This window comes from Patagioenas fasciata, chromosome 5 (assembly GCF_037038585.1).
Source record: "Patagioenas fasciata isolate bPatFas1 chromosome 5, bPatFas1.hap1, whole genome shotgun sequence".
Lineage (NCBI taxonomy): Eukaryota > Metazoa > Chordata > Aves > Columbiformes > Columbidae > Patagioenas > Patagioenas fasciata.
Window position 1 is genome coordinate 59939395 of NC_092524.1, and position 25825 is coordinate 59965219.

Here is a 25825-nt window from a genome sequence, read left to right on the forward strand (position 1 = left end):
CTAATGCTAGAGCGGTGTGACCACGACCTGTCCCTTCATGGGCAGATTTTCATAGGCCCTTTGGTGAACACAAGGCAGATTGGGTGTTTTAGATTTTGTTGCTTGTCAAATGAACCCTGAGTCCCTTAATATCTAACAAATCTCAGCTTCATTTGGACTAGAGCTGCCGAGCAGCTGTAATCAGCAGTGCTGAAAGGCAACAGCAGCTGTAGGGAATAAAAAGTAAAAAAAAAATGTGTGTGCAGCACCTGTGAAACTCTGTGTTTCAGAGGTCATGGCATATCTTGCTGCACAGGGCCCCATAAGCAGTTTCTCCCCTTCTGACCACCTCAGCCCTGCTGTGGGATGCTGAAGCCAGACAGGTATGAACCCTGCCCTCTGTACACTGCAGCACTTTTTCCAAGGTGTTATTGCTAAGTGTCCGTGATATAACTTTTCTCTCCCTATTAAAATATAGAAGACTTCACTACAGCCTGCATTCACCACGAGAGTCCCCCTAGGAGAGATTTGAGAGTGGTAATTAGAGTGCGGGAGCCTTTTACCTCAAGGACATCTGTTGGCATCCCACTCCCCGTGCAGAAAGTGCTGACTGTGTTTTGGCCTATTCCCAGGCTGGGAGATGCTGCTCCAGAGGTTTTTCTCTTGGCAACTCATGGGCCACGTTTGTGGCACTGGTAGGGACAGGGCTGCAGGCAGGGACACCTCTGTCATCCTTCCCAGGGCACAGTGTATCGCCCAGGGCTGCGCTTCTCAATCCTGCACTTGCAGCAGAGGTGGTAAATGACACCAAGTAGGTTAAGGCTTTTGGGAGACTGAAAGAAGATTTCCAAAGAGTGATGGATCCCTGGTCCCCATATTCCCCCTGCCAGGTCTGCCTTTTTGGAAGCTGCGAAATGGTGGGAGCATGAAGGGTGGGATGGAGGTGGCCTGTTCTCCTTCCTGCATTCCCAAATCCTCACTGATGTCAGGTCTGAGCTTCTTGTGGTTTGTGACCCCTCCACTAATGTCCCTTCCAAGCACTTCTCCAGTTTTCTCCTGGGCCACTGTAAACCCCTGCATTCACAAATCTTCTGCCCTTGCCCTTCCCTGCTTGTACCAATGTCAGCCAAAGGGTTCCTGCTGGAGGGGTTCTGAGTACCCCCAGCTCTCTCCATGGCATGGGCCTCTGTCACTGTCCTCATGCTGTCCCCTTCCCAGGCTGTCGTTGCTCTCATCCCATCCTTTTCTGTTCGTAACACATCCTTGTAAAGACATGGGCATGGACCTGCATGTAGCATCACTCCACACTGGGGCAGAGGATGGGATGGTGAGGTCCTTCCTCCTCCTCCTCCTCCTCCTCCTGCAGGCATGTATGGTGGTGCCACTGCCAGGTGCCCCCTTCAGCCCCCGGCAGCCTCAACAAAAGCAGCGTGGGGCTGCGCCAGCACCGCCGCGGCGTGCGCCGGGTAATGAACAAATCAGCTGGTGGGCAAAGTACAATTACAAGTCATCGCTGGGAGATTCTCTCTTCCAAGAGAGCTAATTGCAAATATATTGAGACTATTATTAGTAATTACAAGGTAGCCAGCATTCTGCAGGGGAGAGTGGTGTGGGACATGCACGTGGTGAGTTTGTGCTCATCCCCCTTTACTGAGACCTGGATGGGTGGAGGGAGTACGGGTGATGAGGTCTGGTGAGCAGAACTTTGGGACACCACTGGTCTTGCCTCCTCACCTTCTTGCTCAGTGGCTTTCCCAGTCTCCCACAGATACCGAGGAAGTGGGGGGGCTTGGGAAAGGAGCTGAGTAAAGCTCTGGTTCATGCCATGGGAAACCTGCCTCCCGTACTGATTTGCTCCCTTCTCCCTACAGCCTCCTCTGGGCTGAGCCCATCACGTGCCCCTGAGGAGGGTCCAAGGTCCAGCCGGGCAGGGGCTGTGGAGGCGAGGGCTGGCAGCCTGCTACAAAATGAAGCACCTGTTCTTTCTCCTGGGTGTCTTGCAGCTCCTTGGTGAGTATGCCTAGGGCCTGGCCACCATGGCAAGCAGGAGTGACCACTGGATGACTTCCCCATTTGCACTTCGGGCAATCCTGCTTCAGAGCAGAGCTGCAGGCTCTTGGCACTTCAGGTGTATCTGTAACGTAAATACAAAAAAGGCATTTCCAACAGGACAGAGAGAAGGTGGGGAAATGAGGCTGGATTAGAGTATTGTGCCTGCTGCACCTCTGCAGTTCTGGTTTTCCTGCTCTTTTTTGAAGCCAGCAGCTCTGCACTGCAGGACACATTCTCTGTTGAATATGCATGTCGCTTCGATGTTCAAGGACTGTGCTTCCCTGGAGACAAGGCTGATTAAACAGCACGCTGATATTTCTAGGGCTGTGGAGAGTGCAGGAATGCATCAGAGCAGCTACATGGGGGAAAAGGCTTTGCCACAGGAGATTAACCTCTGTGACCCCAGAGCCCCTGGCCAGAGGAGATGCTGATGGAGCTGGGGCAGCACCCAGAGCCAGCTCTGCGCTGTGGTGTGTGCCCTGAGCTCACTTCACCCAGCACCTTGCAGTTGCAAGAATGCGAGGTGTGTGTGCAATGGGGCCAGCTGAGCCTTTCCGCTGGATGGAGCTTTAACTTCTCTGTTCCCCAGCTTCTTGGGATGGGAGGGACACACATCAGCCTCCGCAGGTACCATCTGTGGGCTTTCTTCTGTCTTAAGCTCTTTCCGAATCCAAGCCAGCAAGGTGTTTGTGCCCACAACACTGGAAGCAACTGCTCAAGTTCTGTTCTTATCGCTGTTCCAGTCCTTTTGCCTCTCTGTGGGTTTTAAAGTGGATTTGGGGCAGTGAGGTGTTTGCTGAGCCTGAGGGCTCCTTTGGGCAGCTGACAGCAGTGGGTGCAGCCTGGTGTGGGGCTGGGGGAGCCCCTCTGCACCTTGCACCTGGGCTCCAGTGCCTGTTCCTACATTAGGACTTTCATTCTGGTTAAAAATACATCGTTTCCTTTTTGCCCTGACGTGGCCATGTACAGCAAATGGTCTCAGCAGAGCCAGGCAGTGCAAATTACGCTTCAGTGCAATCGTTGTGAGCTGATAAAGTCTCTGCAGAATCTGTTTAGCACAACCGGCCACGTTCCTTCCCATGATTCGGACTAGCAGGGCCCAGGCTTTCTGCAGTGGACCTCACTTTGTCAGTTGGAGTCAAGTCATCCAGACCCTCTCCTTCCCCAGGCCAGGCTGGCGGGCCTTTGCACCCCCCCCGCCCTCTCTTCATCTGACTTCCATTGCCCAAGCCCCACTCCACTGTCTGGTCCCCTCCACCACTGTTTTTCTATGTATTTTTTAATTTTGTGGGGCTTTCCTCTAAAGAAAATATTATCTATATTAAGAGCACAGGGTTGGTTTTGTTTGCTTGTTTGTTTTTCCTCTTTTCAGTCTCATACCTCACTCACCTGAAGCCATTTAATTCAGGCTGCTGGAGATTCATCTTCAGATGAAGGTGCATCTCCCAGCCAAGCCTGGGAAATCTCAGACCAGGAAATCTCTGCCACACTCATGCAAACAGAGCAGGTCAGAGTGGAAACCCACCTCTGCCATGGCCCATCCTTGGCCAGTGGGCTCGTCCCTGTGGGGACCATGCACAGGACCACCGCCATCCTGGCAAGCCCCATGGGCAGCTGTTTCCCCACCAGCCAGTGTGTCCATCTGCACGACACTGCTGTATCCTCCCCCTCCAGCCCAGAAAACATGCAATGAGCCTGTGGTTTGCGTTACATGTCCCATAGCAAATGCTTATTCTCCTCTGGCCCTGTCCTTGTGGTCCTGCCAGCTCTGCATGCCCACTCCATACCTACTGGAAACACCACATTTGAGGCGTCTCTGCACATTTGATTAGTCTGAGTGGCAACAAAACCCACTGCAACGAGTGTTCAGGTACCAGGTGCGTGTTATTCTTGCTTATTGCTTGCAGGACTTCCTGCTTCTCTCTCTCTGCCATGTATTTGTCCCTTACTCCCCTTCCAACCTGGGTGGGTAAAAAGCATCATCCACCCAAAATGATCCCTCATGCAGAAGAGGGCTGTGACTGCTCAACTGGGAACAAGCAGGGACTGCTCTTGGGTGGAAAAAACCCAATTCTGGCCCAAAAAGGCCAAGCCGTATCGTAGAGCATCCTGGAGAGGGTTCCCAGCACCTCCCACAGATTGGGTTATACTGCTTTCTGTGTTCTTCCCAGATGCCGCTGCTGCCGTGTACAAGCAATGGATCCCCAACACCAATTTTGAAACTGCCTCCAACTGGGATATAGGCAGAGTCCCCTGTGCCAGCGATGTGGTTCATTTTGAGAAGAACAAGGTATTGGACATTTTTATTTTATTTTTATTTCATTTTTGTAAAACGCCATTGGGCATTGGAAAAGTGCTTTACCTGCTGAAGCAAAGCTCACTTTTACTTTTACTTTTCTTACAGGTCGTCTCAGTCTTTGTCAGGTCTCCCCATGTGTTGACAGACATGGTAAGGCAGTGTGCAGTGGCTCCGGGAGGGCAGTGAGGGTAGGACCAGATGGGTGGCGTGTCCCTCTGTGCCCCTCTCCAGGGACTCTGACATTTTGCTCTGTGGTCCAGCCAAAATGAGAATGCCGCAGCTGGGGTGGGAACAAGAGTCACAGCGGCTTGGGTCTCTCTGCACCATTGAGCCACAAAGCACATTGCTGGTATTTTTTTATTTTTCATTAAGGGAGTGGGGGAGAGCATCCCAAAATCCACTTTCATTTGGAAGAAACTAATTCTTCCTCCCCAAAGGAAGGATAAAACCCCCCTCTATGGTACTGAGACCATGACAGTGGTTTGCTGAGGAGCACCAGTCCCTCACGTTGCTGATGTGAAGCAGGCTCTAGCCCCCAGGCAGAGGCTAAGTGAAGCTGACATCACAATATTTTGAAATGAAAAAAAACTATTCTGGGAAATCCCAAAATGTTGGTCAAGAAATTTTCTTTCAACAGTCATTGGGGTTTATATTTTTGTGGCTGTGGCAGGACGGGCACAATGCCCTACTGAAACGCGCGTGTAAGGCAAGATCATGGTGGGGGGGTCCCACCTCAGAGGGGTTTCTGAGCAAGCTGGTGTCCCCCAAAAAGAGGAGCCTTTCCAGGCTGATAGGCAGCTATGAAAGAACAGGGTCTCGATCCCCACAGTTTGGAGTGTCAAATTTAACGGGGAGGAACTAAAGGGAAAAGCAAACCTGCTGCCCCAACATGCCTGTGCAGGACAGGCCACCAGTGAGACCCATCCCAGCACTGAGATGGCACAAAATGGGCTGGGTACTGTCTGTAAATCCTCCTCCTCTGGATGGGATGAGCTTGTGGCCAAGTTTTCTCTCTCAGTTTTAGGGCAGCTTTGCTTTTTTATCGGCTATTAGATCTGAACAAGCCCTTGAAATTTATGTGATGTAATTTGTTCAGACTGTCTATACCACTAATAGTTTTGATGCTTTAATAACACCATGTGCCACATTTAATCCCTCTACAAATATTTGGAGGAGTTACTTTATTTATATGGCATTTTAAATATGAATTTTAGAAGGAAAGAATGTACTGGGGAAATACGTACAAATATAATGTAATAAATGATGTGGAATTTACCTAGAGAAGAAAAGAGCAAAATATCACTCCAGTAGATTTCATTTTACTTACAGCTGGATGTATAATGTTTCTAAAGTGCTTTCATCAGAGGCCTGCAAAGTGCATAATTACAAAGCAGCGTCATTCATTATGGCATGAGCCTTTCACAACCAAGCTAAAGAGCCGAGCTTTGCACAGCTAATGACACCTGTGGCTGTGCTGCTGTGCCCACCGTCCTCCAGCTACTCGGGGGGACATTTCCCATCGTGGCTCAGTGACATGGTCAGGATGTTGGCTCTCAACTCATCCTGGTCAAAGGATCCTGGTGGGAGCCCACAGGGACCTTCTGCTGCCCCAGGGTTTCTCTGGGGACCCGCTGCTGGCAAGCAGCCATGCGAGCTCTAGGGTTACAGTGAATATTATAATCCCAGCAGGAGGGGAGGGGAGGACTGGGGGGACCTAAGAATGAATGAATCATCATGGCAGCAGCTGTTCCCCTCTGGTCGAGGGTTTCCCCTACCACTGCACCAAATTGCACCTCTTGTGAGCAACCAAACTCTTACCGGGCTATAACTCAAACCGCAGCTTGTACCTTCCTTCTGAGCATCACTGCCACAACAATTTGCAATGAACTGTCCTAGCAAGTTTCCTAGCGTGGTGGGTAATAGTTCTAATTTCAGCTCAGCCACCTTCCTCCTGTGCGTTGCTGTGCTTTGTTGTCACCAGGTGATAAGGAGACTGCCAAGATGAGGGATGAAAAAGGAAAGAAACCCAGCACCTGGGCTGGTCTGCCACTTGTGGGAATGGCGTGAAATTTGGCAAGTGGGGGGTTAGAAAATGAATTAGTTGTGAGGCTTTTTGCAGCGAGGCTGGGCTGCACCTGTTCGGCTGCCGACCGTGTCGCGCCAGAGCATTAATCACTTAAATCAGCAGGAATACATTAAGCTTTAGAGTCGCCATGGAGATGTTACACAGGCTTTGGCCACAAAAAAAAAAAAAAAAAGAGCGTGTTGCTTGCTGTAGTAACACAAGAGGAAATTCATGGCTGGATAAGGGGCTGGGGTCTCATTGCCTTGTCAGTGCCCTCTGCAGTGGGTACAGGGGGGGATGCTCAGTGCTGGTACCCTGCTGGTGGAGGGGATGCATGAGACCTCCCATCTGTATTCCCCAGCTGAGTGGAGAGAGACCTAGTGTACCAAGGGGTCCTCATGTGCCACTGCCAGCTCCCCCTAGACAATTGTATTAAACAAGACACTTCTATTCAGTGCGCCCTCCAGCTTCCCTCCCCATCCATCCTATGAGGGCACCAGCCGAGTGCCGGGAGCCGCTTTCTCAGGAGGAGGCCAGAGTTGTTGGGGCAGGCAGCTCACCTCCCTTCCCAAAGGAAACCCATTTATCACGCAGCTCAGAGGTTATTTGGTCTGAAGTTTGGAGTGGGTCCCTAATTCAGCCACACACTGAATCCAAATCCAGCTTAAGCATAAGTAACTTTGAAGCACAAGTGTTGTGATTAGGTTGGATTTTCTATGGTGTTTAGCTGCCTAAAGATGCAGATCAGTATTTAGCCAGCTTTCAGAGGCACCTGGGGGTTAATCTGCGAAAAAGATGAAGGTGCTCATGGTGGCGGTGCATGACGTAGGTTTTTGAGGGCAAGGCGGGCTTTGGCTTTACTTGTCTTCCAGCTGGGGGAGAACGCTTCTCCCTGAGGACTGGGACACCCTGGCTGTGGCTACGTTTCCAAAGGCAGCCAGGCCAGGGCACAGCTGCGGCTGCCAGACCCTTGTTTGCCTCGATAGCACCAGCCCTGGCACAGTCTGTGCCGGAGCCGGCCAGCACCGCCGTATGGCCCAGGAATGGGTGATGCCACTTGCTATTTTTGGGGTGGCAGGAGTCAGATTCAGCCACGTGGGCAGAGCAGCCTTGCTCAGCCCTCGCCGTGCCAGGGTCAGGGCACTGGCCTGGGGTTATTCGGCAGCGCCAATATCACCTTTCCAGCTCTGCCCCTTCACTGAACCCTGCCATGGTGGCAGCAGCTGCCTGCACCCCCTCCCTCCCTGCACCCCCTCCCTGCCCGCCTGGTGAGGGGCTGCAAAGGCTGGGTGAGGGTCAGGAGCGTGTGGGGCACTGCAGTCTAACCAGGGACATCTCGCCCAGCCTTATATTTTTAGCTGCCTAATTGCGAGAGCAGAATGTACTCGGCTTTGCTGCAGGATGCTCCCGCTTGCTCGGTTCCTGGCAGAGATTGATCTCGAAATGCCAATTGCTCTCCAGGGGCTCTGGCTCTAATGAATTGCCAGGGTTTGCGCTCGTCCCAGGCACTGGCACTCCCTCCCGCCCTGTTTCCCAAACAGCAGGGTAACGAGACATCCAGAAAATGGAATATTTTTCCTTCTGAGATGAAGGTAGAAATTTCACGGGAGTGAGTGTGTGCGTGTGCGTGTGCACGTGCCAGCACTTCATTACAAGCCTGAATCCTGCAGGCTTTTCTCATGCAGCGTTCCCGCTGAAGGTTTGCCCTAGGAAAGGAGTGCAGAAAACAGCCTTTTGCAGTCACCTCCCTGGGTTTATTTGCTCCTTGAAGGCTAATTTCCAGCAGAAGGAGTTATTAAAGCCTATGATGAGCAGAGCAGCTTGCCGGCATCCCAGGCTGTGGCAGGTCTGGCTGGGCAGCCACTCCATGCACCAGCTGTCATCCCTCAGTGCCAGGTACAGCTCCCTGCCCACACCTCCAGCCACTTTCCAGCTTCCCCTGAACTTGTTTGTGGAGGGAAGTTTGTGAAAATGAACTAATCTAACCTGAAATGGGTATGGGCAAATGGCTTTAAGCATCTGTGTGCCTTCTGCAACCGTAGCTCAAGTGTCTTGCTCTGGTTTACCTTACTATGCTCCTGAGGTCCTGCTGATGTCCCCATGTCCCCTGGAACACCCTGCTCGGACTTGTTTAGCTTTGCATCTGGAAGTGTGCACTGTGGGCCTGCAGTGAAATTAATGACCTTTTGGGGCCTGTTGCTTTATTTTATGTCCTGATGGCTTTTATTGGGCTCTGTGGTGTGATCTGGGTGGGGGGGCTGTGCTAGGCAACACCTGTGTAGAAAGGCCAGGAGCTACAGCTCCTTTGCAGGGGTGGGCAGGACTGTGGTGTTGCAGGAACCTGGTGTGTTGGGTCACCCCATGCCAGAGGATGTGATGGCAAGGCCAGCTTGGGCAGGTGATGCAGGGAACCTGTGCCCTGAAATGCAACATAAAATGTGACGAGCAGACACAGCAGAGGAACCAGCTCCTGCATTAACGAGAGTGCAGCTGCACTGCTACCAGAGGACCCTGCCTTCCAGGAGAGGGAGGCAGGGACGCAGGCAGGGGAGAGCAGCCAAGCGCCTCGTTAGCTTGCAGAGGATGACACTGAAATGACGACGTCCAGCTGGCGTCCTGCTCCTTTGCCTGTGCCACCGCCTGCTCCGGGAGGCAAAAACAGAGAGGGGGAGTTATTGCTGGGAGCAGAGGAGGGCTGGTGGGCATCTTCTGCCCACTGTGATGGGTTCTGTGGAGAGGAGCAGTATCTTCTGTGCCACGCTGCACCAACCTGCCTGAGCGTGGGCTTCAGGGGGATAAAGACTGTGTTTCTTGCCTGGTTTTCTTGGGATGGTAAAGCCCTGTTCCTCATGGGGGCACGTGCCTGGGCAGGGAGCTCTTTGGGCAGCAAGGTCCTAGTCCAGCAGCAAATCACCCTCCTCAGCTGACCCAGAGGTGCCAGGGTGGTCCCAAGTCACCCTGCCTCACCAGCCTCTCTCGCAGGGAATCTGCAATAGCCGTGCTGGGATCAGGGGCCGTAGCGGGGACAGGCCAGATCCGGTGGTGAGCTGGTGGCACAGGGTGGTGTGTGTGTTTGGGGGAAGGACACTGGCCCAAGGATGCTGGTGGAAGCTTTATCCAGGCAGGAAAGCGAACAAACAAACCCAAGAGAGACTTTGACGAGCGAGCCCCTGGCAACATTCTAGTGCTGTCAGAAGGATTCACCTGTGGATGGATCCGGCCCTGTGCCTTCCTGTGGCCTGCACCCAGCAGCTAGATCCTACCCAAGCACCTGCGTGCCTGGCTGTGCTCAGACCCCCTGGCCCACATGGGTGTTGGGAAAACTCCCACCTGCAGGCAGCACAAAGAATTTTCCCTGAGCATGGATCTGTGGTAGGTTACAGCACTCCATGTTGAAGAAATAACACACTCGCATCCTATCCCAGCCATGTTTTCCAATGGAGTGCCACCAGCACTAGCTCCTGAGCTGCTCCCTGGCTGGGTGCTGGGCAAGGGAAAGTACCCGGGAGTCATGCGCATCTCTGGGTACCAACCTGCTCTCTGGTGCACCCATAGGTGCAGTGCTGCAGAACACAGTGTGCTTGTGTAGTCTTGGTGTTGGGTGATGGGGATGGTGGCACTTTCTCACCTGAGCAAGGCATTCAGATGTGTTGATGCTGAGAATTAAAACAAGGCTGGGGGAAGAGCTGGCTGCAATCAAGAGCATTGTTCACCTGGGTTCAGAGCAGAAGTGCTGCGTTGTTTCCTGTGCTGATGATGGTGACAGGCCAGTCACACTGCTGCTGTCAGTTATCTCAGCCCGATGCTCATGAATCCAGCAGAGTCAGGATGTGCCCCGGAGGCTGGTTCAAAGCCACTCAGTACAAAAGCCACCTCTCAGGCCTTTGCTGTTTTTTTTATTTTGCATTTCAGAGGTTAGTTTCATTTTCATTTATGCATTGGGGCAGTGGGATTTCTTCTCAGTGGTGCAATGCTGTGGTTGCAAATGTGGTGACTCTGGGCTAAGAGCCACATGGGGTCTTTCCTCTTTCTTTTTTTTTTTTTCTGACTTTGATGAGAAAAATGATGACTGTGTTTCAGTTGTCATTACACACGATAACAATGATCGAGGAGATGTCATTTACCAGTAACAGGGATGGGAAATGACTAATGGGACTCTAAGCTGGCTGTATTAATGGTCCTGAAGTACATGTTGGCAGGAGCAAGGGAAAGAAGATGAAACGGCCAGCTTTTTGGCTCTGGTCCTTTGGTACATGTCATTTCTTGGTTCAAAATGTACTTGGAAAGTGGCCCAGCCTATATGTAATTTCTATACTAAGCTCCCAAATGCAGAAAGCCACTGCCCAACCAAAGTCTCCATTTGTCCTCTGCAGTGGGCTGAGATGCTTATGTTAGGAAAAAAGAAAGGGCAAAGTATTTACAAATGAAGCTCCACTGGACAACAGAGACGCTTCTGAAATGCTGCCCAGTGGTGTGCATCTTGGAGAGGGCTGGTGGCAGATGGGCAACACATCCACATTGGTAGGCAAGGAGACGTAGCTGCAGGGACCAGCCTCAGAGACTCCTGCTGTGAAGGCCCTTCTTGCATTTTGTCTTTGTGGAGATGAGCTGACTCCATTCCCTGGCTCACATCGTGTCGCCTTGTGTGTTAATTCCAGGACTGGTGTTAATAGTGTTTGGGCAGTCCTAGACTGTGAAGGGGCCAGTGGCTGGGACACCACGTGTGCTGTGGGACTCTTATTGCCCTGCCACACTCAAACTCACGTGGACAGCTTCCTCTGGGCTTGAGAAGTCCAGCCAGCCTGGAGTTTTGGCCTTGGTGGTGGAGTGGGATCTCCAGTGATAGCTGGAGAAGCTGCTTCCTCTCCAGAAAGTCCAGAGGCCAGTGTCTCCAGAGCCCTGCACAGATGCTGCAGGTGTGAGGCAAGTCTAGCATGAGACATGTTGTCCTACCTCTCCCCATGGGCAGGATTGGTGTTGTGAACACTTGGTGTGTGCTGCTGACCCTGCATCTGCTCCACATCCCATCCAGACTCTGCTCACCTGGGCCCTCCCAGGCACAGGAGGACGAGACTTTGGTTGGTCATTGGACCAGCATCTGTGCATCTGTACGTGCACATGTGTGTGCACCCCTAACCAACCAAGCCCACCTCATCCATGCTCTTGCCAAACTGACCTCAGCCACGCTGTGTGAATCCTTACCAGGTTTTCCTTGCTTTCTGTTGTGCATAGTGCGTGCACAAAATGCTTTTGTGTTGTTCTCTAGAGCAGTGTGAGTGATGCAGCTTACAAATGTAGGCACATATTTGCCTAAGTGTTGTTCTCTGTGGCTTTTTTCTCCCCCTAGTTAATTTGTGAAGATCTGAATGAACAGCTGCCCTGGACAGGAAAGCTCATTGTGTCCTGCATGGTCCCCACATGGTGTCTGGGAAGCTGTGACCCACAGCCATAGCCAAAGAATTTGGTAACTCTGTAGGGGAAGGAGCTGTCAGTCAGACAGGCATCAGAGCAGGGACTTCCCAACCCAGTGGTGTGGATCCAGCTCAACACTCACAAATGCCAACTCCTGCAGCCTGGGAAAGCTAATAGGGTCCAGCTAGTCATGGCCCAGCTGCATCACCCATCCCTGTCACCAGCAGCTGATCTCTGATTTAAACTCCTCCACCCAAAGATCCCTGGAGCTACGGGCCCAAGTGGCCACATGTGACTGCTGAGAAGAGCAGTTTCACCCTGCGGTGGTGAAACGATCCACTGCATCCCATCCAAAACCCATCCTGAGCAGCTCAGAGCCCCAGCAGCCAGCTGGCCACACTCCCTGCTCAGCTGCATCAGGCACAGCAGGCTGCAGGGTAGCAACCCGCAAACCAGGCAAGAGGCAGCGGTGAGGGGCCCCAGCCTGAGATAGACCAGCCAGTTTGGGACAGCAACACTGGTGATACCTGCCCTGGGTACTGGTGGTAGCCATCTGCCCCAAAGTGTCCCACTTCCTTGGGACAAGTGTCCCAGTTCTTGTGTGGGCTTACAGAAAACAAGCCAGGGCACTTCTGAAGTGAAACACCTTGCGAAAGCTGTTGGTGGCATAGACTTTGTCCAGCTCAAAGCAGGCTAAGTCCTGAGCCTCAAAACGTCACTAGGCACAGCTTTTATATCTGCAGATATAGGGCATGTTGCCATTCTTCTCCTGGCAGACCTTTCAGCCTCTTTCAGTGCTTTAGTATTGGAAAAATTTGCTTTAGTCAAGACTAAGACAGATTCAGAGAACATGATTACACTGTTTCCAGTTAGGCACTGTACATGCTATGGTTGGGTGGAGAGGTGTCTACAGGCAAAGGTTTCTTCCAGACCCATGGGGCCGATGGTGCCCACATCTCAGCTATTCACCTTATTATCACCTCTTCTCCAGTCCAAAGTGTGGAAGTACAAGGTCTGAAGTGGGCGATGCACAGCAGCACTGTGGGGCTCTTCTTGGTGGTAGCCACCGTCTGCTCTCTGCCCTGGCTTTTCATGGTTCCTGAACCAAGAAGGGGACTAAGACTATGGTCTCCAAAACACAGCACCAAACTTCTAAATAGCTGCCTATGGCTTGGGGATGAGGAGCTTTTCGCCATGTCCATCCCTCCAACCAAGGTGGTACCTGTATGGGACAGAGCATCCTCAAGTAAGACTGCCCAAGGGCAGAGAGCTATTGCAGCCACCCGCAGCAGTCATTCACAAGACTTGCTTTCTCTAACCTAAATGCTTATTTAAAGACCAATTAAGTAGATGAAACCTTAAAATCCCATCTAATGTGCACAGGCCCCAGTGCATTGGCATAACACAGCCCTGGAAGTCTTCCAGATGCTGTCTGGAGAGCAATGCTAAAACTCTGGATAAGGTTAGAGGAGAAGGGAGCACTGAACATCACTTCTTGACATGTGAAAATACTGGGGCGAAAACCTGACTTTCTCCTTGGAAGTTTTAAGTGGAAAATAAGATGAGATGGGCTGAATAACCCATGTGCTGTGAACGAGTCGCCTGACTCGGTTGTTTGCCAAGGCCAGTCCCAGAGTCAGCGGTGCTGGCTGGTGACCCAGGAGGCCACAGCTCCTGGCTGAAAAGACCCTGTGGTGAAGCTCCACTTGTTGAGGAGGGCAGAGGTCGTCCTGACGCTCTGGAGCAGAAGCCTGGCTAGGCTGAAGCCAGGCAAGCATGTTGACACCAATTGCCTGCTGATGATGTCCTACCCAGTGAGTATAAGAAGAGGGTATAGTTATGTCAAATTGCACTAAATACCACTGTTTGCTTTCCTTAGCTCCCACCGAGCATGATTCCACTAGCTGATACCTCCCTGAGCATCACTTGAGCTCCTGAGTTGTTTTTCTGGGGGGCAAGCACAGCCCCTGGAGATGGGAACCCATTAAGCAAGGGGACCTTTGGGCCTTTGCAGAGTAAGGTTGAATTTTTCTTGTCATATCAATGTATAAAGCCATTTCTGAGCTGATAGGAGTGTGTGTGCAAGAGAAGGAAGGAGCTGTTGAAAGAGCTTATTTTGCTTTTTCCTTGTTCTTGCTCCCCTGAACGCTTCATGCTTTTCTGTGTTACTGGAAGATAATGTCAAACTGTCTCTCCACATCACAGCGTCCCCATCTGTAAAAATGGGAGATGATACTTTCCCATTAACATAGGGCATGGTGAAGGTAACACCTAATGACTGTAAAATGCCTCAGAGATAGCAAGTGTAATAGGCAGCCTAATAATTAGCGCTGTTATTTGATTACAAGCCTGGGTGGCTGGCAGCGGGACCACACAGTAACACTCTGAATCTCTTCATCTAGTACCTGCCCCTGAACGGAGAATTCGTGCTGGCATCTGGCGCAGGATTTGCAGCTTTTGATGGCAGCTGGGATCCAGGCTGTGACTCAGGTATTTTGTGCTCAGACCAGTCACCCCATCAGCCCATGATTAATCATATAAATTCAGCCCAAATGCTTCTACAAAGGTCTTTGCCGTCCCACATCAGACCACAGTGAGTCACTCCTGTTCTAATACCTACCTTTACTTTCTTGACTTCCCTAACACCAGATCTTTTTTTCCTGCTAGATCACCTGACTTCTAAAAAAGTAATTATAGCAGAGAAGCCTTTGAAGTAGTAGCATAGAGGCAAATATTGTTTGTATTTTACCCTGTCTATGAAGCATGTAGCCACATCAAAGCCCTCGTTTTATTTGCCATGGTATTTCTAAAGAAAACTGGTTAGGAATTACACACAGGTGAGCTGAACTGCAGCCATCACAGGCATTTTGGTGCAATCTCATCCTTCCCTCCCTGCTCAGCCTCCAGCCCAGGTTTGCAGTGACTGGGGCAGTGGGTTTCTTTCATTGGTGCCTGTTATTGGTCTGAAAGCTGTTTGCTAGGAGATGCATTTTGGGTATTTAAGAGCTACCTGATGCTTTCAGTGGCAAGCAACTCTTTAGTTTGGCTGCAGGAAAGGAAAAGTCCAAGAGAAGCACCTGTGCCTGTGTTCTGACTGGCAAAAAAAACAAACCAAACAAACAGAGATAAAGCCCAAACAGGTCTTTCCAGAGGAAGGACTGTAGCATCAGGCTACCTGGAACCACTCCGAAATCTCTCACTCACTGTTTTTCTGCTTTGGGGCTGTTTGCCTCCCATCAGGGATGCTCTGGCAGCTATACTTTGCACTGGGCTTTTCCTGCTGCTCTCCTGAAATCAACAGGTGTTTCTGGGGCAACTTTCACAAACTGATTCTTTTAAAACATGGTTTTAAAGCAAATGCAAATAGTTCAGTCAATAGATGTCTGCATGCTAACTGAATCAGTAAGGATTCAACCCTTGGGGAAGGGTGAGAAGGAAGCAGAGCACTGCTTGATGGTACTGACTGTGACCAAAAGGGAGATGGTTAATGGTTAAATAATTAATGGCTAAATGGCTTACTGGTTTTGAGGTTACCCTCTGAAGGGAACAGGGCAGGTCATGTTTCCGCAGGCCTCCCAGGCTGCTTGGAAACGGATGTGAATTATCATACCCATTTTTATCTTTTATTTTAGCTGTTACACAGCATTTGGGCTCTCTGGCTGTTTTTCTCCCTAACCGTAAGGGTCAGCTTTGAAGAAGGGGTGGGAAAATGTCCTGTGGGATCTGGGGCTGGGCGTCTGCAGCCAGGAGTGGGGTCTGGGCTGATCCGCTGAGACCCCAGCCCTGAGCACCAGAAAGCTGTGTCAAATGCCCACTGGGCCCCGGGAGGTGCCTGCAGCAGCCACTGGGAAGGTGATGCCATGGCTGGCCCTTCACTCCCTGCACACGAAGTGGCCTCCTCTGCTTCGGACAAGGCAGTGCCTGGTTGTATCAGCCCATATGCATCCATTGAGGCTGAAGATTTGGGTCTGGGTCACTCTAAGCCTCTCCTGTTGCTTTCCCAGGTGTGACAGTGAGGTTTGCCAGCGCCGAGGACCACACGTGGTTTGATCCCACACTGTGGCAGGTTGTGTCTCCCGGCAGGGAGCTCGAGCCAAGCGGACGCATTTTTTCCGTGGATGAGGAACGTGTTCCATGCCACTATGACGATGTTATCTTCCAGCCCCAAACATCCTTCCGGGTAAACATCGACTCATCACAGCAAGTGATTCATCTCCGCAGTATCTCTCTCATGGGCCAGGTAATGCAGGGATGCTGAGAAACTGTTGTGACACCTCCTTGCCACAGCCCCAGAGCAGGTCAGGAGAGGAAGGACCAGCCGGGGATGGAGAAGCAGTGCTGCATGGGGTGATGGGGTGCTTCCACGGCCCATGGGCCCCTGCTACTGTGCATCATCTCAATGACTTTTTTTCCTCTACTGCTTTGTTATCGCCTCCCTCCCTGTGCTGTGGAAGCACAGGCCATCTCAGTATTCGCATTGAAAAAAGCCAATGTGCATGGGTCAAAAAGCTGGGAAACAGCATCTTTTTGAGTGCCCAGGAGCTGCTCCTTTCCCAGACACATGTCTGCAACCACTTTGCTCAGGGACCCTCTAAGAACACCTCCCTCCCACCCCCAGCCTTAACACAGTCCATGGCCTGGCCTCCCAGTTTTGGTTCGCTACTGCTCTTTAATTGATCTGAGGAACAATTATAGAAATGCTGACAGCCTGCTGCGCTTCAGCCTGGGAATCAGGCACACGACAAGCCCCTTCCCTCGCTGGTTGGAGGAGTGAAAGATCGCAGGCACTGCAGCAGTAAACACATGCTCCCTTCAGGAGTGGGAGATGTAGCAGACATTTCGTAAGTTATTTATTATTTCTATGCCTGCACTGCCTGGGATCCACCATTTCGGGGCCAATCATTAGGTAACTGGGTTTTGACCTCAGCTGGTGTCCAGGCAGGTGCAGGTGAGTCTGGACAAGGCAAGACCCTGATGGAGCTCAGTGGGAGCACACACAGCCCTGGGGATGCAGAAGTGGGTGGTCCTGGGTGCTCAAAGTCATGCTAGTCCTGATGATGGCCAGGGGCCACCCCACAGCACGTTATCCCTCACAAATCCACCCCACCAGGAACTGCAGCTGGGGCAGAGGCTGCTGCTGAATGGTGAGATGGAAGGAGAAAACGCCTTTTTTTTTGGTGATTATAGCATATTCCCTAAACACTGAACTTATGGGTTACTTTTTGTAGCCAGCCCACTCCTTGCTCTCTGTGTGGTATTTTCGCCTCAGGGCATGAGAAATCCTGCTGTCCCAGCGCATGGAGAAGCCTCCAATGGAAGGCAGTGGGTGAGAGATTTAACCATTGCCTTGGTAGGACAAGGCTGGTCAGTCCAGCTCAGCCTTTGCTAATGCTGAGCCCACTGAAATGCTTTCCAGATTGAAGGAAAACACCACAGATCCACCCCCTTCCTTCCAGACTTAAAAGCTGATGAACTGAATTCTGTGGTCCAGTTGAAAGAGGGAAAACATGAATTAAAAAAGCCCAGACATCTCATGACTTATTTGTGGTCCTTTTTTTAGTTTTAAATCAGAAAGGGTTTTCCTCTTGGCCTCTTAGAAAAGCCCATATGGTTGTAGTGGCAGAATTTTCCTGACGCGCTCATCACCTGTGGCGGGGCTGCCTCAGCTGGCCATCAGACGTGACATTACACATCCAGGTGTCACAGCTGGCTACCTGAGGACAGTACTGGGACCTGGTTGGGGACACTCACCCGCTTTGCTGCTCTTTCCCTCTCAGGAGCTCAGCAGCCCCGAGGCCTGGGCTGGGTACCTGAGGGGCCCCTCTGCCCCGCTGCAGTTTCATGGCAATGGCACCCTCCAGGTGACAGGCACTGGCTGTCCCGACAAGTCCGGCTGTGTCTGCGGGAACACCCTGGTGAGTCCTTCCGTTATAACTTAGGGGGAGTGCCATTGCAATTTTAGGGGACAAGGGGGAGCGAGGGACTGATGCTGCCCTGTTCTCCTTTAGGATGGCCACCGCATCTGCACAGCCCTGCTCAGGGCATCAGGCAGGCAGTGCCCAGTGCTGACATGCCAGAGCCCTTTGCAGCCCCTTGGCCACTGCTGTGGGGTCTGTGGTGAGTGGGGGGCATGTTCCTATTCCTCCTCCCTATTGCACCAGCCCCCTTCCCCTGGCTCTGCAGAAGAAAACTGGGTGTAGGGGTTGTTGCTGGTTGGTGCTCATGGGCTGAAGTTTTGCTGTGGCGCTGCTCCCATGGGTCCCACCCAGAGGTCCCATCTGCATCCCACTTGCTACCATCCCAGGGCATCTCTCTGAAACATCAGCCTGGATTTTGGGAGCCTGTTCTGACTTGCAGCCCTTCGTCCCTGTCTCTGGTTTATCCTGTCAGGATGTCACAGCTTGTCAAGCTAATAGGGCTCTGCTGAGTTTATGCAGCAGAAAACACTCAGAAAAAATGCACGTTTTCCACCATAATGTCAGCTTTCCAAGAGCGAGTTTGTTTCATTTCATTTAAAATAAAAACATGCAGATTGACATCATTCCCTCTGCTATTGGCACTTCTCCATTAATCTACCTAGGAGGTTGTTAAGGAGAATTTTTCATGGACAACTGGTACCCAGATAGTATATCACACCAAATTCGTTGAAATGGCACCATATTTTTCTCTCATGTGCTCCTAAAAGCAGAACCTCTTAAAGACTTGAGGACAATTTAATATTTCAACAAATACTTACCTTTATCTTTCCAAGGAAAATCTTTGACCCAATGACTGCAGTGCAATGACATGGGGAATGCAGGTGTCCCCTCCTTTCCACCCTTCCTCCAAAGCCAGGGCAGGGCTGCTGAGTCACAGCCTCACAGCCCCAAAACCCAGGTACATGCAGAGCTTCCCAAGGGGGAATGTACAGGAGAAAGCTCTCCAGTGCAAGCCTCTCTCTGGAATATGGTGGAAACCAAAAGCCTTCGACCAAACCCAGCCAGACCAGTTGCACAAAGGTACCGGAAGGACCTTTCATGGCAGTTGGAGCTGTGCCACCACAGCAGATCTCTGCCCAGGCTCAGTGGTAATGTCTTGTCTGTTTTTGAGCTGCAGGAGCTACTGTTAGCCTGGATTTCACTCCTGATTTTGACTTGCAGAAGTATCGGGACAGACTTGTCCAAACCTTGCTGAGCCAGGTATGTCAGCCTGACAGATCAGTGTGGGCTAACAAAAGTGCAAACCACCAGGGGTGTCTGGGGGGACATGTGGTCCCAGAGATGCAGGGGCTTCAGCTTCTCTTCCCAACACCCTGCTGGGCTCATCCCCCACGTTTTGCCTCTTGGATGTGTCAACTTGACGTGTGGGTTGGTGCGGTCTCCCTTGCTCCCCCCCAGCCATGGTGCACCTCTCACCGCACAGCAGGAGCAACTTCTGGTGTGCACATGGGGAAGGATGTGGCAGGGCTTGCCGGAAACCCTGGTCTAGAAAACATGAAGGGTCAGCCAGCAGGTCAGGTGGAGATAACATGGGAGGTCAGCCCATGCAGTTGGGATCATGCAGACTCTCTGCAGCACATCCCACAGACTCTGGGAGATCATTCCCAATGCTCAACTGCTTTTTATTTCCCAGTGGGAAAGCACTGGGTGGGTTACCGGCACTGGTCAGCACTCAGATACACGCTCTACAAGGCATCGCTCCATGCTGTTACTTGTCAGACGCAGTGTGACATCCTTCCTCCTGGCTGGGAGCTGCCAGGAGGTGGAGGCGTGCCCTGAGTTACCCTGGGAGGATCGATATCAGAGTATTGCTCTATTGATCCCGAGCTGAAAGCCTGCTGCCTGCCCTCCTTCCAGCTGCACGTCTTAATACAGTATTTAATGGGTGTGCTGCACGAAATTGCTTTCTCGGTGCACTCGCTTCTGCAGGGGGATGCTGAGTGCTGAGTGCTGGTCACAGCTTGGAAGGGAGGGAAGATATGAAACCAAACAGCACTGCGATAGCAGGGATGGCAGCTCTGTGATGGGACTCACATGAAGATTTATAGGTGGGCATTGCTGGTGCATCCATTGTGGCTATCTGTAGGGGTGACTGATTTCTGCCTACTGCTCTCATGGGCTTTACATGTTGCCTTGTGTTTTGAAAAGCCCAAGTACGCCGGTGTGCGGATGGCCATATCCAAGGTGCACAAAGCGCAGACCTTCCTGGGACTCATACCCCGAAGCTCCACTCCTCTCATCCAAATCGTGCTGATCGATGACAGGGCGGGAGCGCAGACCGGCGCTGCTGCGGCGCAGCTGGCAGCAGATGTCATGGAGGACATAGCACAGCACGGTAACACCGCCCTCCTCCTCAGCGGGTCCTCTGTGGGTGCACCTAAAGCCACTGTGGTCCAGAGCTCTTTGTCCCCAGCCAGCAGCCCACATGGCAGCCCTGTGTCCCTGCTCTTTTACCAGGGATTCACAGGGGAGTTAAGTGGCAGCTTGACTGAGGCTCCGTGAGTTGAACACTCCTAAAGTCCTCGTCCTCATCTGTCTAGTCTGGCACAGCTCTAAGCCCTCCTAGCACACACACTTTGTGTTTCTGATGATTTTAGCAGTGAACTTTGCTTACCCAGAGATTTTACTGTTTTAATTATAGTAGTACAGTGGTGTGAGCAGAGCAGAACTGCAGGATCAGAATTATCCAGGTTGGCAGGGAGCTCTGGAGACAATCTTTCCTACTGCCCCCTGAGAGCAGGTTGTCCAGGGCTGTGTCTAGTTGTGTTTTGAATCTCCTCAAGGATGGAGACTCCACAACACCTCCAGGCAACCTGTCCCCACAACCGGTCACCTTGGCAGTAAAACTTTTTTTTGTTATGTTTAAGTGGAATTTCCTCTATTTCAATTTGTGCCCATTGCCTCTTGCCCTGTCAATGGGCACCACTGAGAAGAGCCTGGCTCAGCACTCCAGCTGTGTCTTGCCAGGGCAGAGCAGGGGGGAAGGGTCACCTCCCTTGACCTGATAGCCACCCATCCTCTTCATGCAGCCCAAGAATATTGTTGCCCTTCCACGTCATATTTGGCTGTGGTTGGCTTGGTACCCACCAGGACCTCAAGGCCCCTCTCTGTAGAGCTGCTTTCCAACCAGAATGCTGCGTGTGGAGATGGCCACGCAAGCTGGGGGATGAGCATGCAGACTGCAGACAAGGGACCTGGTGGTGGTCGTGTGGGTAGCAGACCCTCATGGGCTTGTCCCAGTTGAGTCCAACCAGCTGTGTATCCCACCCCTGTCCCCAGGAAGTGATCAACTAGGTGAGCAGTGCCAGACCCAGCTGCATGCTCCCTCTGTCTTGCGTGTGAGTTGGGGTGATGTGTGGGTGTGGGGGATATGTTGCTCTCTCTGCTCCTCACCCTGTCTCTTCCTGCCCTTTCCCAGGTGAAGCACTTGGCATTTCAAGTGGGAAAATGGAGGTAGCCACTGGCAGCACTTTCAGCGGACAAGTGGAGAGCCATGAATTGAGCAGGACCACAGCAGGGACTGTCTTTGGGCTGCTCTTCAGTCTCCTGTTGCTTGGAGGGATCCTCTTTTTCTACAAAAAGGGAAAGCTAAGGTATGGATGGGGCTTCTGCTGGCAGCATGTGGTCAGGCTTCTCCTGCTGAGGGGCAGCTGTCACCCCAAGCTGTCCTTCCAGCTAGCCTGGTGGCACAGGGACATGCAGTGCTGCCCAGAGCTCCCATGGTGGTGGGTGTGGCCAGGCAGTCTGCTATACCCAACATTACTGGTTCACAGAATCACAGAATGGTTTGGGTTGGAAGGAACCTTTGAAGATCATCTAGTCCACCCACCCTGCAATGGGCAGGGACACCTTCCACTAGACCAGGTTGATCAAACCCCCATCCAACCTGGCCTTGAACACTTCCAATGATGGGGCAGCCACAGCTTCTCTGGGCAGCCTGTTCCAGTGTGTCACGACCCTCATAGTGAAGAATTTCTTCCTTATACATAATGTCAATCTACTCCCTTTTAATTTAAAACTATTACTCTTTTTCCTCCTGGCTTACTGGAGGTGAGGTCACAGAAAAACACTTTTATACTCTTGGACTGGTACTTCAGACTCCTCTGTGGCCAGGAGGAGTTGCTTCTTGGCATGGTGCAGGGCTGCTGTAGCTCAGCTGGAGCTCTGCACAGCCTGGTCATGCTGCCCAGTGAAATCTTTTGTTCCTTGTAACCACTGGTTTGCAGCCCTGCCCAGGGATGGAGGGCCGAAACTGCCAGCTGCTAAAGAGAAGTGCACCAAAATAATTCAAAGCTCTCATCCTGTAGCTTTGTAGCCATGAAAGGCCTGACAGCATACAGAAGAAAATGTAACTTCTGGTGTACTAGTTGCTCACACTGTGCAGAGATCAGTGTGCAGGTCCCAGGGGAGGGATGCCAGGGGACACAGCACCTGACTGCAGGTGGAATCTGGTCAGAAATGTCCCTTCTCCATTGCCTTTTCCCCTCACAGCTCAGAGATCGGCTCCAGCAGTGAATAGGGCATGGCAGCAGTGCCCACCTTTGCTCCTTGATCAGGCACCCACCTCCATGTGGAGGGTTTTGCAGGGTTTATTGGTGGATGTCTTTGTGCGTGAGGCACTCCGCTGAGCTGCTGTGGCTCATCTCACCTACCTGACTGGGGGCAAATGGGATGGACCCTCACAATTTACAACCAGTGAGAGAGAATTGCTTAAATTTGCCCATGCAAAGTTCACTGATATCTGCCAGGGGATGCTGAGCTCCCCAGTGCTTGGGCTGGCTGTATCACAGGCTCACAAGCCAGGTGGTTTCTCTCTTCTCAGTTTCTCTGTGGGGCTTACGCGCTACGCAGCAGTGGCCGTGGCCAGGGACTCTTGCCCTGCCACTCGGCACGTGCTGACATGACATTTCTTAGCAATAAACCTGCGCCTTCATTTAATTTCTAAATAAAACTCCCAACCCATAATTGCTACCTAATGATTTATCTTCCACTGACACTTCTTTGGATGCCGGACAGGCCTTTGAAACCAGCTCTGTCAGCAGCAGGAGGGAAGTTCGTGTAGCTACAGGAGACGGAGCTGAACCCCAGCCCAGGCCATGTCCCCGGCTGACCTGCTCCTGCTGCGCGTCCCTGGGCAGCTCCAGGGCAGGTGTCCTTTCGGGAAGTGCTGCTGAGCATCAAGGAGGTGTCCGATGCTGGCAGGGATGCTGCAAATTAGGCAGGTGGCTCTGGGAGCCTACAGCGTCTGTCTGCATGCAGCAGAGCCATCCTACCACCAGCAAAACAGGGAATTCAGCTTATTTCCAGTGAAAAGGGACAGGCACAGCCTCCCTGCAGATAATCATAGAATGGTTTAGGCTGGAAAGGACCTTCAAAGGTCTATGTAGTCCAACCCCCCTGCAATGAGCAGGGACATCTTCAAGCAGATCAAGTTGCTCAGAGCCCCGTCCAGCCTGGCCTTGAATGTCTCCAGGGATGGGGCATCCACCACCTCTCAGGGCAACCTGGGCCAGGGTTTCACCCACCTTCATTGTAAAAGGTTTCTCCCTCATGTCTGGCCTGAATCTCCCCTCTCTTAGTTTAAAACCATTACCTCTTGTCCTATCACAACATGCCCTGCTGAAAAATCTGTCCCCATCTTTCTTATAGGCCCCTTTTAAGTACTGAAAGGTTGTAATAAGGTCTCCCTAGAGTCTTCTCTTCTCCAGGCTGAACAACCTCAACTCTCGGCCTGTCCTCACAGCAGAGCTGTTCCAGCCCTCTGATCTTTTTTGTCGCCTCTTCTGGCTCCTCTCCAGCAGGTCCATGTCTGCGCTGTACCAAGGGCTCCAGAGCTGGACACAAGACTCCAGCTCCTGCAATTATACTAGCACAGCTCCTGCAATTGCTTATGCGGAGCCTGTGCCACAGCTGTCGCACTAAGTATCGGTGAGCCCCTAGGACCTGTGGTGATGTGTGTGGACTCACTGCTGAGCCCGCTGGCACCAGGGGTTGATGCAGGGAATGATGCTCAGTGAATGGGAACCTTAGCACAGGAATAATGAAGAAAATAATAAAAGTCGTGATGGTGATAAAGATGATAAAAGGATAACATGATAAAAGTAATGATAAAAATAATTAGTCCTTGTTGAGATTGCTTTGGGAACAGGTGTGAGCTCTGTGGCAATTCATTTTAGGCTATGCGGGGGAGAGTGATGGCTCTGAAGCAAAATCTGTGCTGCCTCTGAGAAACTCTTCACTCCAGGATACAGGTCCCAGCCCTCCAGGTTTACTGGTTTCTGCTGGATAGGGCAGCTTTTTCCTGGGAAAGGGTAGAAACATCCCATTTCAAAGAAAGCCCAAAACGTTGGCCCCATGTTTTCCCATCCACCTCCTGAAGGTGCAGTGTTTTCGCTGGGGCTGCTACTGGAATGGGTGGGATACGGGTGGATGATGTCCAGGTCTCTCCCCAGGCTGTCCACCCTGCACATCCCCCGGCCCTGGGACAGAGCGGAGGACCCGGTGTCCCCTGAGCCAACTGGTGACAAAGGCTTTGACAACCCCATGTTTGACGTGGTGAGTCGCCACTGCTTGGGGAAATGGGGTTGCTCAGGGATTTGGGCAGGAGGTGGCGGGGCCCCAGCCAGAGCCCTCTCCAGTGCTGTTGGAGGTGCAATGCACCCAGCAGGGCTCCTTCCTCCTTCTCCCAGGCCAGGAGGGGTTTGTCCGACGGTCCCATCTTTCCACGGGTCACCAGCTCCTCGGCTGCCACAGGGACTCAGCTCTGGGTGGATTTTGCCAAGGGTTTTGCTTCGCTTTCCCATCAGCTGCTTTTCCCTCCCTCACTGCTGCAGGAGCCACCAAGTGCTGACCCTGAAGAGGAGATGCCACAGGAGATGGCTCCCAAAGACTACCAGGTCTTCTACATCAACCCTCTGTACGATGCAAGCAAGACGGAGACCTGACAGCATGGGACCGTGCCAGAGGCAGCCACTCACATCACAGTCAAGCAGATCCTACCTGAATAAAAATGTCCATGTGGTGAAGGAAACCACAGCAAACCTTCGCTGTAAGGGTTCAGCTGCGTAGGCATGGCCTCCCGGTGATGCTTCTGTTTTTTAGACTGCATTTTGTAGTTGTCAGTCTGTTTTATGCAGTTCAACATTGAGATTTGGGTCTTGCGTGACACCTGGGGATGCTGTGGTCTAAAACTCAGCAGCGTGTGCTTTAGCCAGCACCATGCTGGATACGCCCAGGGCTCACAGCAGGTTAAAGGATGGATCCATGGATGTGATGAAAATTCAGTGCTCAAACACATCTCAAATTGCAGCCAGGAGCCTTCAGGGTTTGGACCCATTAGCTGGGTTTAAAAGGAGATTATTTTGCCTTCCAGCAAGCACGCTTGGTGCAGGGAGATCTCTGCTCAGGGTCCCCTGTTCCTCTTCTCAGGGACCTCACTCCTGTCCCCTGGGCACTGTCACGAGGCACAGTCCTGAGCAAACAGCTCCCCATCCCCTCTGCTGAGCCATCTGAGCTTTCTCCTCCCACCTGTGCCCATCTGACAGTTGTGGGACCCTCTTGGACCTACCTGAGGGTTTATCATGTTATTCCCGGCAGTGAGAGAGCATTTCTTCTAGAGGCACAAGGGGAAAGAGGTTCAGTGCCAATGTAGGAGGTCCCTGGGGAGGGGATCAGGCAGGAACCCGATGGCTGGGGACAGTCACGCTGGTCCACTTCTAAGGAGAGTCAGGGCAGTTGGCACCGAGGGGCCTCGTTAGCAGTGGCGTCTGCAGCCTGGCGTGTGTCAAATATCCTCAGCTGCCTACAATGTCAGGCGGCACTTCATTACGGGAGCAGGTCTGATGGGTGAGGCTGAAATTATGGAGATGTATGCTAATTTATGCAAATTTACACTCTACTGGGTTTTCAGTAGGGCTTGTTGGCATATTCCATAAGGAAGCAGCTATTTTAAGTTTATTATGTTTTGTTCTAGTCTCTGGAAGACATAATCCCTTCTCAAAGGCCTGGGAATTCATCATTAGGTGCATCAGAGCCCTGACA

At 51.9% G+C, this 25825-nt stretch overlaps 1 protein-coding gene across 1 annotated transcript; it reads left to right on the plus strand.

Moving 5' to 3' along the window:
- The first annotated feature begins 1483 nt into the window (after positions 1 to 1483).
- On the plus strand, positions 1484 to 24825 carry AMN (amnion associated transmembrane protein). The gene is made up of 13 exons (XM_065839913.2): positions 1484 to 1604; positions 1851 to 1989; positions 4203 to 4321; positions 4436 to 4480; positions 14210 to 14297; positions 15812 to 16047; positions 17585 to 17722; positions 17816 to 17924; positions 18903 to 18985; positions 19934 to 20120; positions 21204 to 21378; positions 24238 to 24340; positions 24619 to 24825. Exons 2-13 carry the CDS (start codon positions 1947 to 1949, stop codon positions 24727 to 24729), a joined length of 1437 nt encoding a protein of 478 aa, XP_065695985.1. The 5' UTR covers positions 1484 to 1604; positions 1851 to 1946; the 3' UTR covers positions 24730 to 24825.
- The last annotated feature ends 1000 nt before the right edge of the window (positions 24826 to 25825 follow it).

Excerpts from the sequence above, each read along its gene's own strand:
- AMN (XM_065839913.2), top strand. The coding sequence starts at position 1,947 with ATGAAGCACCTGTTCTTTCTCCTGGGTGTCTTGCAGCTCCTTG. Across the intron at positions 14,298-15,811 it reads GGATCCAGGCTGTGACTCAG|GTGTGACAGTGAGGTTTGCC; the intron begins GTATTTTGTGCT and ends TTGCTTTCCCAG. Across the intron at positions 21,379-24,237 it reads TACAAAAAGGGAAAGCTAAG|GCTGTCCACCCTGCACATCC; the intron begins GTATGGATGGGG and ends GTCTCTCCCCAG.